Source organism: Mobula birostris, chromosome 5 (assembly GCF_030028105.1).
Source record: "Mobula birostris isolate sMobBir1 chromosome 5, sMobBir1.hap1, whole genome shotgun sequence".
Taxonomy (NCBI): Eukaryota; Metazoa; Chordata; class Chondrichthyes; order Myliobatiformes; family Myliobatidae; genus Mobula; species Mobula birostris.
In genome coordinates this window covers 176255812-176269032 of record NC_092374.1, presented here as the reverse complement: position 1 = coordinate 176269032, position 13221 = coordinate 176255812, and the positions used below count along the sequence as shown (strand labels likewise).

The window sequence follows — 13221 nt, the reverse complement described above, 5'->3', positions numbered from 1 at the left end:
GTTCAAACACTGCATCACAATACAGAAATGGCACAGTATTGTACCCTAGTGGTGTTGAAGTTACAAACAACTACATCTGTACCACAAGGAACTGGTCCAATCTATACTCTAAGGAACAGAGACCCATTTGGGTAGGAACTCTTTTCCAGCTATAAATGGTCTAACCTGGGGCAGTATGTAACCTCAAGCACAAATGAAGCTGAATGTACAAGGTTCTGTGTGGGTTTGTAAGCCTGTCAATGGAAGTCTATCACTCTGCAGGCAGAACAAAATCAAATGAAAAACCTTAGTGACTTTGTTAATTTTCAATAGAGTTTAAAAACTCTTCAAGATTTAAACACATTAACAGAGGTATCCTCAATATGTTACATATCTACTTTCTCGTGTTTTTTATGACTAACATATACTCACATTGCCTTATATCACAGATGGAGTTCATTGAGTCTACGCCTGTTCCCTGAGCATTATTTTCAGTCCCAATCCCTTGTCTAATTTCCTGTGGCTTGCTCCCTCACATGTGTCCATTAATGCCATCCAGATTCACTTCCCACCCAGCTATACTCGAGGGGCAATTTAAAGTAACCAATTAACCTATCAATCCACATGTCATTGGGATGTGGGAGGGGCCTGGAGCAATATGATGAAACCCATAGATTGAGGCCTTGGATTCAAAAAGATAGATGTCTTGAATTGTTAAATTCAGTTTCTTTTCACTGATGCTAAAATTAGGCTGGGAACTGACATCACAATATAAAAATGATTATTTGCTTGTCTGTAAACTTGTACTCATCAGTACAATTAACACTGCAACAGGCTAAGAGTAAATTACAGGATATAAAAAATACTTTTCAAAATGTGACTGCTTTGTTTCACATTTCACATTCAGCAATGTGGCAATGTTTCAGGGAGCGAAGGGGGTGCTTCTGAAATCAGGTGGAATCCTCTCATGGGACATTTGGACACACACGAAGTAAACTTTATATCCACAAGAGTCAAGCATGGGAACTTTCAAATGTTGATACTGTATTAGCCCTACAATAGCACCTCACTGCTGTCACTGTTGCTGCTACAATACCACTATTCATGCCTCAGATACCTAATTTATGAATGGCACATCCTGAACCAAATATAGTGTTTATTATGGATTACTGAGATATCATGGTCATATAGGTCTGGCACCCTAATTTTTGACTGAAGGGACATTCACTGACCTCAACGAAATCAACACGCTTTCTGCTTGGATGTTACAGTTGACCATCAGAGTTGTTGACTCTAGCAAACAGACATACCTGTACACAATCATCAAGCAAATTCATTCTCCTTTCCTTAGTGACAATAGGACAAACTAGGAGAGACACAGACTGTCTCAGCATAGGCTAGGATGTACTGTAGGTAGTGGGAATGACTTTACAAGTTCACATCATGAATGGTATATGCTACCACTGAAATACTGGAAATAATCAAGGCTGCAGGTAATTACGTTGTCTCCTTTCGGACCAACTGATCCCTGTGGACCAGGGGATCCTCGATCTCCCTTCTCCCCTTGTTCGCCTGGAGGTCCAATCAATCCAATGAGACCAGGGTGACCCTGGAAGAGAAACACACACATTCAATTAAAGGGTCCCAGCGAAAGCCACAGAGAACCAATGAAGAGGGTCACAGGGAGTTTGTGAAAAGTGTCACAGAAAGCTATGGTACAAATCACAAACATATCAAATATATAAGAGAGAGAAAGATGGAGAGACAGTGACAGGAAAGGAAAGGATAGAGTGAAAGATATACAGAGACAAATAGATAGACAGACAAACAGAGGTAGAGAAAGAGAGAGACAGAGAGATAGAGAGAATGAATGGTGGACGAGTCAGGTCCATCACTGAGGAATTGTGATGAATCACAAATGCAGAAATACGTAAAGGCAAGAGGAGGATAAGATTGCACTGGAGTGTGTGCAGAGTCCTGAAGACGGACCAGCATGTTGTCTGGGATGGAGTGTTTCCATTATGAGGAGAGACTAGTTAGGCAGTGTTTGTTTTCCTTACAGTGGAGGACACTGATGGTTGATGTGATAGAGGTATCAAAATTATGAGGAGCATGTATATAGTGCCTAAGAGAAGACTTTTCCACAGGTTTATGGTAAAGAGGAAGAGGCTGAGATGGGATCTTTGGGATCTGAAGAGGAATTCCCTTGCTGAGAGGGTTGTTGGAAACTGAAATAAACTGCCGAAGGATGGTGGCAGCAAAGACTCTTACATTTAAAGTATCTTGACAAACACATCAATTATCAACGCATAGAAAAGCAAGGACAAATTGTAAATAAATGGAATTAATATAAATAGATGGAATCATGGAGCTGAACAACACAGAAAGAGGCTCATTGGCTCATGATATGTACACTGTTCCCACTTGCCCCCATTAGAAACCTTTCTTATTTCAGCAGCTGTCTAAATGTCTGTTAAGGGTAGTGACTATCTGATTGCATCACCTCCTCTGGTAGTGAGTTGCAGATGCAAGAATACTTGACGAACATTCTGGGCCTGCTTCTGTGCTTTTTGACTCTGTGACTCATTTGAGTGTGGGAGATCCCAGTTATGCAATTCAGTCAGAATTCAATCGCTGAATTCAATGAAAAGAAAGAAACAACTGCAGATAAATACCAATCATTCACATAGTGTATGCTGATTGGAGCCTCTGAGTCAAATGTTGATTGGCCAATGTATCAGTGGCTTGGAGGCTTGGACAGAGATCCAAGTGTTGGGCCCACACACAGATAGCAAGGTTGCAAATGACCACACATGGAATCACGGTGATATAAAGCCTGAGTTCAAGAATAGTTGGAACTTCCAAGAGATCTCTGAGGATCACAGAAAGAGATCAGTGGAAGAAGACATTTGAAGTGATTGAGTGTCACCTGCCCAAACCACTTACCATTCAAGATTGAGGTTGAGGTTGGATCTGGCTGACAAGCCAGAACCACCCAGCTCTGCTCTCCCCTCATTACCTCCATTTCTCTCAGGATTACTACTCCTGCCCACCAAAGATGGCCTGCTTCCCCTCTGGGAGCAGGTGGAGGAGCTTGCCTTGCAGTGAGGGCAAGGTTTCCTCTGCCATTTCACTGATATTGATACCCCTTTGCAGTGGATATGAAGAAAGAGGCTGGGGCATTGTAGTTGGTGAGTGCATGATTGTCTGAGGTTTAGGTGCAGCGTAAGTAGAAACCAGAAAAGAACAGTCTGTCCAATGGGAAGTCGTACCTTCTCTCCCTTGACACCACCATCTCCCTTCAAGCCCGGCAAACCAGGAGGACCCTACAGTCAGTGGAGGAGAGAGTATGGGATTAAAAATAGAAGAGCACAGTATATTGCACAATAATAACACTGGAGTACAAAGGTGTGTCATGTACAACCCAACCATGAACTCTATTCCAGATCTGCCACTGAAGCACAAAACTTCAGTTACAATGTAGCTGTCAATAGGAACAGGATCCCTGACAAGACCATTTCTGTTTTCTGCCCAGACACCTGACCCTGTGCACCAAGAACAATCCTTGACCAGAAACCAACAACACCAGAGATTGCATATGTTGGAACCTGGAGCAACACACGAAAGAACTGGTCAAACAGTATCTGTGGAGGGAAGTGGACAAGTGACACTTCAGGGCCCGACCCTTCACTGGTCCTCAACTTACAACATCGACTGTCCATTTCCCTCCATAAATGTTGCCTGACCTGCTGAGTTCCTCCAACACTTTGCGTGAAGCTGGCATGCTACAGGATGTGATTTATCTCCAGGTACCTCAAAACCTTCACAAGCTATGAGTGTTACAGAATATTGTCCCCCTGCTGCAATGAGACAAGAACACTCAAGATACTTGAACCCACTCATCTGCCTAAATGTTTGCTCCCTCTTCTGCTGAGTGCAATGTGCACCATCTACAAATGCACTTCAGTAACACACCCAAGCTCCTCCGACAGCACCTCCCAAACCCGACACCTCTACTACCAAGAAGTATGAGGGCAGCAGATGCAGGGTGACACCACCACCAAGTCACACAACGTCCCAACATGGAAATAGATTGCTGCTCATTTAGCGTCACACTGTCAAGAGCCTGTATGTCCCACCACAAAGAGTGCGACTGCGGCTGTTCAAGGGGAGAGCTATCCACCTCCTGCTGAGGGCATTCAGGGATGGACCGTGCCAGTGATATCCAGATACCCAACAATGAAAGAAAAGCAAGGTGCTCTCCAACAGTAATTAATTAACCTACATCCCATCCTTTCTCTCAGTAGCAAAATACCATGCAGTGATGGACATTTTGCACTAAGAGAGAGATATGGATCAGTTTTGGTTTTGGTGCTGAAAGATCATTAGAGACTGAATCTATTCAAGGCAACATGGTTAGACTTAGAGTGATCTGGATATTAGGGCCTCAGTGTGATCAAGGCAAAAGGAGACAATACAAATGCCTGAACTATCAAGGGGCTTACTATTGTTGATGTTTGGTGATCCCTGAGTGACCACTTGGGCTACAGTGAGGTTGGAGGTGCCCAGTAGCTCAGTGATGTTGAAATATTGGAAGGCTTAGAGCTGTCCAGAGTATTGAAGGTCTCTGTAGGGAATGGGGAGTTGACATGTGATTGGACAAGGGGGTCCAGTGGAGATATCAGTGGGGTGGGTGGGTAGGTGATGCTATCAGGGTAATAGGAGGTTTTGTGCTGCGGAGGTGTCAGAGAGATGGCAGGGTGGTTAGTGCTATTGGAGTGCAGGGGGCTCGGGGCTGTCCAAGTACTAAGGTGCTCCAATGTGCAAAAAATATCAATGGTTAGTGGTCTCCATGCTTCATTTCACTTAGTAGCACGGACTGTGCTCAGACACTTTCCATTGTCTCTGCTGGGCAATATCACCAAGTACCCTGAGGTTAAACTTTTACAGATGCACTGTTCAAAATATCCTGAATGGTTGCACCACCTGGTACAGCAATTCCAATGCACAGAATCACAGGAGTCTGTAGAGTCTTATCCATCGTGGGCACAATTTTTCCCACCATTATATAATTGACAGGAAGGCAGCATCTATCATCAAGGATCCCTACCATGCAGGATATGCCCTTTTCTCACCGCTCCCATTGGGCAGGAGGTACAGACGCCTGAACATGCACCACCAGGTTCAGGAATGGCCATTTTCCTATAACTATTAAGTTCTTGAACCAATTCTACCTCAGCAATGGAACATTACAGACCATCTCTTGCACCACCACGGACTTGTCTCTGACTGTGTCTTATTTTTGGCACTAAGGCCTTGTTTTGCACAGTCTTCTTTTTCCTGTACTGTCCTGTAACATGTATATCTTACGTACTGCTGCAATTGTCCGAGGTCTATGCCTTCCTGCCCTTGATGGTGCTGCTGCAAGTAAATTTTATCATTGTACTTGTACCTCTCCATTTTGTGCACATCACAACAAATTTGACTTGGCTTGACTTGCCTAAATTACATTCCAACCAATGGCAGCCAAAACTGAGAAGTCTCCAAGGTTCACCTACCATTGGGCCAGGAGGGCCGACTTGTCCTGGGACTCCAGGGGTTCCTTGTTCACCCTGTGAGAAAGAGAGGTAGAGGCATTAGTATCGATGGGCTCAGAACTCACAACACAGAACTAGGTAAGAAGGGAGAGGGAGAAAGGGAGAGAGAAAGAGAAATAAAAAGGAAGGGAGGGGGAAATATTTTGGAAAGAGGGAGAGAAGGAAAGAGAAAAAGAAAGGTGGTAAAAAGCAACAGAGAAAAAGGTGGTAAAATGTGTGTGTGAGAGAGAGGTGGTAAAGGGAAAGAGAGAAAGGTTAAAAGAAGGGGAGATTGCGGAGAGAAAGTGACTGAGGTGGTGAGTGAGGGGAAGAGTGTCAGAATGAAGGAAAGAGGAATAGAGATAAAGAGAGATAGAGAGAGAGATGAAAAAATAGGATAAGACAGGGAACAAGCAAGAGGGTGAGAGAGGAGGGTAGAGAGAGGGTAAGTGTGAGAGAGAAGAAGCTGTGAGGGAGAAAGGTGGAGAATGTATGAGAGAAAGAGATAGAGAGAGGGTAAGAATGTGGGATGGAGGTGAATAAGAGATGGGGAGGAGATAACATTTGGATAAGGTCTGCTCTGAGCATTCTAAATTAGTGGGACAGGCCATAGTTATGTAGTAACTATATTTAGTTATGTACGGTGTAAATGGGCCATTTGGCACAACTCATCCTTGCTGACTAAGATGCCCAACTGAGCTAGTCAATTTGCTTGTACTTGCCCAGTATCCTTCTCTCCAAGTAACTGGCCAAATATCCTATAGATATTGTAATTATACCTGACTGTTCTACTACTTCTGGCAGATGTAATGATGCAGCTCTGTAAAACTCTGGTTAGGCCACACTTGGAGTACTGTGTCCAGTTCTGGTTGCCTCACTATAGGAAGGATGCGGAAGCATTGGAAAGGGTACAGAGGAGATTTACCTGGATGCTGCCTGGTTTAGAGAGTATGCATTATAATCAGAGATTAAGGGAGCTAGGGCTTTACTCTTTGGAGAGAAGGGGGATGAGAGGAGACATGATAGAGGTGTACAAGATAATAAGAGGAATAGATAGAGTGGATAGCCAACGTCTCTTCCCCAGGGCACCACTGCCCAATACAAGAGGACATGGCTTTAAGGTAAGGGGTGGGAAGTTCAAGGGGGATATTAGAGGAAGGTTTTCTACTCAGAGAGTGGTTGGTGCGTGGAATGCTCTGCCTGAGTCAGTGGTGGAGGCAGATACACTAGTGAAGTTTAAGAGATTACTAGACAGGTATATGGAGGAATTTAAGGTGGGGGGTTATATGGGAGGCAGGGCCTGAGGGTCGGCACAACATCATGGGCCAAAGGGCCTGTACTGTGCTGTACTATTCTATGTTCTAAAACCCACCGCCCTCTGTGAGAAAAGTTTGCTCCCAGGTCCCTTGTAAGTTATCCTCTGTTACCTTAAACTTATGTTGTCTAATTTTGGACTCCCCTACCCTGGGAAAAAGACTGTGATCATGCACCTTTTGTATTCTCCTCATGATTTTATATATAATAACATCTTTCAGACCCTTCCATACTCCAGCAAAAATGTCCAATCTTATACACTTTCTCCTTATAATGCAAGCCCTCCAATCCCAGCAACATCTTCATAAATCCATTTTGAACACTCTGCAGAGTGATCAGAACTGCACAGATGTGGCCTTATCAATTTCCTCCACAGCCCATCTCCTGTACTCAGTGCCCTGACCAACGAAGGTAAACTTGCCAAACACGTTAGCTGGCCATACTCATCACTGGCCCCTGAAGAACACCGGGACTTAATCTGGAAGCAGATGTTGCAAGTAAGGGCAAGGCTCATTTTATGAGGCACCGAGATGATTTAGCTACATACTGTATAGGTACACCATTATCGCAGCAGACAGAGGGAAACCATTCAATGAGGACATACATATGAGCCATTGAAAAGGTGAAATCTAATTCTAGATGCTCATTGATATGATTCAAAGGCGGGGAGAGTGCAAAAGATAGATGTTGACAGTTTGATGCTGCCTATCCCTGGAGGCCTTTGGGCACTAAAGTCCACATCAATAATGATAAAGGAACTTACTGCCTGAAAGACTAATGGAAACCAAGACCATATAAAAAAAAACATGAGAGTTTGGAGATCTTAAAATCAAAGGGCCAAGTGATGGGAACCAGATTAATCTGGAGTACGTAGTTGGCCATAATGGAGACAATGGACCAAATGTCTTCCCTCAATTCTCATGAAACTTAATGAGGTACTTCTACAAGAGCATGTCCCACAGTTAGTGGAACAGCCATATAAACCCATCTGTGATGGACATGGATCACAGAGAGCTAGTGGACAATGGTGGGAAGAAACTCTACTTACAAAGTAACTACAAGGACCTTTGACATCACATTCAGCTGATTATTAATAGGGTTTAAATACTGAAAACCTCAGAAACTAATTGAAGCTTTAAAAACTATTCAAAACCTAGAATTCACCATTTTAAATTTTTAAAGAACTGAAGGAAAAAAATTATTTTTAAATGCAAATGATTAAAACTTAACACAATGCACCCTGAGACCAATGCAGACACAACCCAGACTAGCTATTATTCACTGCATGATCTGTGCAATGTCAACAAACAGAACATATTTGTACAAATGCTAGCGACCAGTTGATTGAAGCTTTGGGAATTCTCAATTCTGGCAGAAATACTAAAGCTGTGATCCTTAGCAGTGAGAATCAGCAAACATTTTTCTGCAACATCTTAACCCAGTTTCCTGAACATGGGTCTTGACCTGAAACCTTGACTGTCCATTCCCTTCTATAAATGCTGCCTGATCCATTGAGTTCCTCCGGCAATTTGCATGTTGCACCATCAGTTTACGAGATTAATTGTAAGGTGATAACGTTTGAAAGGCTGTGAAAAGGAAAAAGGTAGACTTCTGAAATTGCGGAAATTTACAGCAGAAGCAAGGACTCTTGACACACTGAGCAAAGAAAAGTCATCTCACCTATTCAGCAATTTCTGTTCCCCAGCTTAATTAAGTACAACAGTGCCAGGCATATCCAAATGCTTTCTAAATATCATAAGGACTCTGCCTTCCCCAGCCTTTGGGTAGTGAGTTTCAACCCTTCCCCCTCTGGGTTAAGACCATAAGACCATAAGTTATAGGAGCAGAAGTAGGTCACTTGGCCAATTGAGTCTGCTCGGCCATTCAGTCGTGGCTGATCCAATTCTTCCAGTCATCCTCATTCCCCTGTCTTCTCCCCATACCCCTTGATGCCCCAGCTAATCAAGAACCTGTCTATCTTCAGTGCACCCAATGACTTGGCCTCCACAGCCACTTGTGGCAACAAATTTCACAGATTTTCCACCTTCTGACTAAAGTAATTTCTCCACACCTCTGTTCTAAATGAACGTCCTTCAATCCTGAGGTCGTGCCCTCTTGTCCTAGACTTCCCTGCAATGGGAAATAACTTTGCCATATCTAATCTGTTCAGGCATTTTAACATTTGCAATGTTTCTATGAGATCCCCCCTCATTCTCCTGAACTCCAGTGAATACAGCCCAAGAGCCGCCAGACGTTCCTCATACCATAACCCTTTCATTCCTGGAATCATTCTCATGAATCTCCTCTGAACTCTCTCCAATGTTAGTATATCCTTTCTACAATAAGGAGCCCAAAACTGCACACAATACCCCAAGTGTTGTCTCACGAGTGCCTTGTAGAGCCACAACATCACATTCCTGCTCTTATATTCTATACTTCTAGAAATGAATGCCAACATTGCAATTACCTTTTTCACCACCGATTCAACCTGGAGGTTAACCTTTAGGGTATCCTGCACAAGGACTCCCAAGTCCCTGTGCATCTCTGCATTTTGAATTCTCTCTCCATCTAAGTAATATTCTACCCATTTATTTCTTCCACCAAGGTGCATGACTATACACTTTCCAACATTGTATTTTATTTGCCACTTCTTTGCCCATTCTCCTAAACAATCTAAGTCTTTCTGCAGGCTCTCTGTTTCCTCAACACTACCCGCTCCTGCACCTACCTTTGTATCATCGGCAAATTTAGCCACAAATCCATTAACCCCATAGACCAGATCATTAACATATATCGTAAAAAGCAGCAGTCCCAAAACTGACCCCTGTGCAACTCCATTGGTACCCAGCAGCCAGCCAGAATAGGAGTTTTTTTATTCCCACTCTCTGCTTTCTGCGATCAACTAATGCTCCACCCATGCTAGTAACTTCCCTGTAATTCCACGGGCTCTTATCTTGCTATGCAGCCTCCTATGTGGCATCTTGTCAAAGGCCTTCTGAAAATCCAAATATACCACATCCATTAAAGTAATTGCACACAACACACATAAAAGTTGCTGGTGAACGCAGCAGGCCAGACAGCATCTCTAGGAAGAGGTACAGTCGGCATTTCGGGTAGAGACCCTTCGTCAGGACTAACTGAAAGAAGAGCTGTCTCTTAGTCCTGATGAAGGGTCTCTGCCCGAAACGCCGACTGTACCTCTTCCTAGAGATGCTGTCTGGCCTGCTGCGTTCACCAACAACTTTTATGTGTGTTGCTTGAAATTCCAGCATCTGCAGATTTCCTCATGTTAAGGTAATTGCACATCTCCTTTTCTGAATCCTTTGGATTATTTAAAATCAACACCTCTCCTTAAAGAGGAAGGTTGCTTTCTACTTCAGACCGCCTGGTTGGAAGATTTAATCAACTTCCAAGAATGATGGGCTAAATGGTGTGAATTACATATTTAAATAGGATCCATTGACTACTTTCCAACATATGCCCCACAAGGATGTTTCAGAATGCAGTCAGGTTCAGAGTGGGAGATGGAATTCAAGGTACCCCTCTCATCTAGGTTCACCAATCTATCCCACACAACAGCAGTGGAGTTATAGAGTGATGCATCACAGGATCAAGCCCTTCAGCCTGACTTGTCCATGCCAAACAAGTTGTCTACCTGAGCTAGCCCCACTTTTCTGAGTTTAACCAATACCCTTCTATACCCTTTTAATCCCTGTACCTGTCCAAGTGCCTTTTAAGCATTTTAGTTATACCCATCTCTGCCACTTCATCTGGCAGCTCACATCATATACTCACCACCCTTGTTGCCCCTCAATGACTGTAATCATTCACCTTATCTATGATTTAATAAACACATATGGTCACCGCTCAGCATCCTGTGCTTCGGGGCAAAAAGTCCCTGCCTATCCAGTCTCTCCTTATAATTCATGCTCTCCAGTCCTAGTAATATCCTTGTAAGTCCTCTTCAGCACCATTTTCAACTTCAGAACTTCCCTTCCATAGCTGGGTGACCAGAACTGCACACAGTGCTCCAAGTGCGGTCTCGTCATTGACCTGCCTGGTCAGAGTCTTTCAATTACCATGCAAAGCCTTGTGTTGTTGCCCCTTGTGAGACATGTTCCCACCTCCTCCTGTAGGACATACCTGAGCACCAGGAATACCACGGAGACCCTCGGGGCCTTGCTTTCCTGCTGCACCCTGCGGGCCAACAGGTCCGGTCTTCCCATGAGGTCCTACCGCACCGGGTTCACCCTGAGATAGGAAGAAAGATTATGTCAACACAGGCAGGCACAGGGATCTGTAGCCAATCCTGATGCACAAACTGCAAAGCCTCCTTTGCTGACTCCCTCCAGCTCAATTCATCCCTCGTACAGCGTAACTCCATTACTCGGTGCAGTGGGAATTTCCTGCCTTCATCCCACAGCACTGCCACCAACTCCGTGCCGCCACATGTGAGGGTCAGCTATAAGTAAATCGCAGGGCATGCTGCTTCGTTCTTGCCCGCTTCCAGAAAGGGCAGGAGTGGAGGAATTATTGTTTCAGGACTGGGACCTGTATCACTTCTCTGCTCATGCCCAAACCAGGTGTCAGGAATGTTGGCCATCAAGGCGCTGCCTCAAGACAGCAACATCTATCATCAAAGATCCCACATCATCCACCCATGCCAGTTTCTTGCAACTACCATTGTGCAGGAGGTACAGAAGCCTAAAGTCCCACACCACCATGTTCACATCTCTTCAACCATTTGTTTCTGAAATCTTTGCATTAAAACGAACTTTGTTTTTGGTGTTCTGTTGTGTTCTTTCTTGAATAATTTACGATGTTAACTTAAGTTTTTACTTGTGAATGTAGTGACTCTAATGCTCTATGCCTGTGATCCTACTGCAAACCCATTTTTCATTGCACCTGTGCAAACATGTATTTGTGCATATGGCAATAAATTCTGCCTTTACAACACAACTATTGTACTTGCGGGATCTCCTATTACCCAGCTCAGCAGAGGGGGAACTGGACGGAATGCTGACAGTCACCAGCAACTGGTTGAGCAGTATCCATCTGATGGTCTCCACATTTACCATGGGATTTCTCCTAGTGGATCGATGTTTTGGGTAACAGCACCACCTGATAACCTGACGCAAAGTAGACCCACTTTCAAATGGGTCTTTCCTCAGGAAGGTTGGGAAATGTAAATATCAGGGAATAACACTTTTCACCAGGAAATTCAGGGATTGAGAAGATGTCAGACTGCAGTAGGGGAAACTAGTCACTGATGATTGACCCTCTGCTGGTGCAGTAGTTCAGGGACTGACTTTTGTCTCTTACATCTTAGAAACCCCTGGGCACCTCCGGATAATAGAGGGCTGAGGCTGCCTCCATGGAGTGACCCAGCAAAGCAACTGTGCACTTATCTCTATATTAACTCACCCTCAATTCTCCCAGCAATGATAACAACAGCTGGATTTTCACCACCGCTTACCACCGCTTACCTTTTTGCCTTTCTCTCCCTCTCGACCCTCGGGACCACGAGCTCCGGCTGGACCCTGTGAGGACAGAGAGAACCAGATATTAACCCTGAAGCAACAGGGGGAGGCAGGACAGCTCCCTATCCTGTTCTGGTGAAGACAGAGAAGGAATTCACCCATACATGCAGTCCCCTTTTTATGACAGTTTAAATTCCTGAGAACTATCCGTAGTTGGGAATGAACATAAAGTGTGCAGGAGAGGACCACAGGAACAGCTGTGATGGGAGAGTGAGCAGGCGCAAGAAGGGGAGGCCACCAGCTGGCCTCACTGAAACAGTGAGTGAGTTCATGAGTCTGCTTAGTGCCTCCAGCTCTATTTGGCTCTACCCTGCCCCACAATTCTTGAGGCTCCGGATGGGGTGAGAAGGCACAGGGAAACGCACAGGAAATGCGTGCAGCTCCTGCAGAGGCTGGCAGAACCATCTCATCCTTCCAGTTGATTGTATGTCCGATGTCTCTGCTGATGTATGTCCATAGCCTGGGGAGAACCTGTAACTGTGCCAATGGATGATCAAAGCAGCTCCCCACATTCTCAGTAATGGCAGCTACGCAGATTCCAATAACGCAGGCTGCTCCTGATAACCCATTGGATTAAGATAGCGTAGTGGTTAGTACAATGCTATACAGTATAGGCAACCTGGCTTCAATTCCCGCCACTACCTCTAAGGAGTTTGTACGTTCTCCCCATGACCACACGGGTTTCCTTCAGGTTCTCCATTTTCCTCCTACAGTTCAAAGACGTACCAGTTGGTGGGTCAATTGGTCATTGTGTGTGGGCACGTGGCGAAGTGGTTAAGGCATTCGACTAGTGATCTGATGGTCATGAGTTC

The 13221-nt window shown here is 44.5% G+C and overlaps 1 protein-coding gene across 1 annotated transcript in view; it reads right to left on the bottom strand.

The window, feature by feature from the left end:
- Positions 1-13221, bottom strand: part of LOC140198073 (collagen alpha-1(V) chain-like) — a 269358-nt gene that overhangs the window by 21206 nt on the left and 234931 nt on the right. Inside the window, exons 55-59 of the mRNA XM_072258945.1 lie at positions 12356-12409; positions 11013-11120; positions 5538-5591; positions 3252-3305; positions 1481-1588 (exon numbers count right to left, since the gene is read on the bottom strand). Of these exons, the coding sequence (XP_072115046.1) occupies positions 1481-1588; positions 3252-3305; positions 5538-5591; positions 11013-11120; positions 12356-12409 (378 nt within the window). The remainder of the gene's footprint in view (positions 1-1480; positions 1589-3251; positions 3306-5537; positions 5592-11012; positions 11121-12355; positions 12410-13221) is intronic.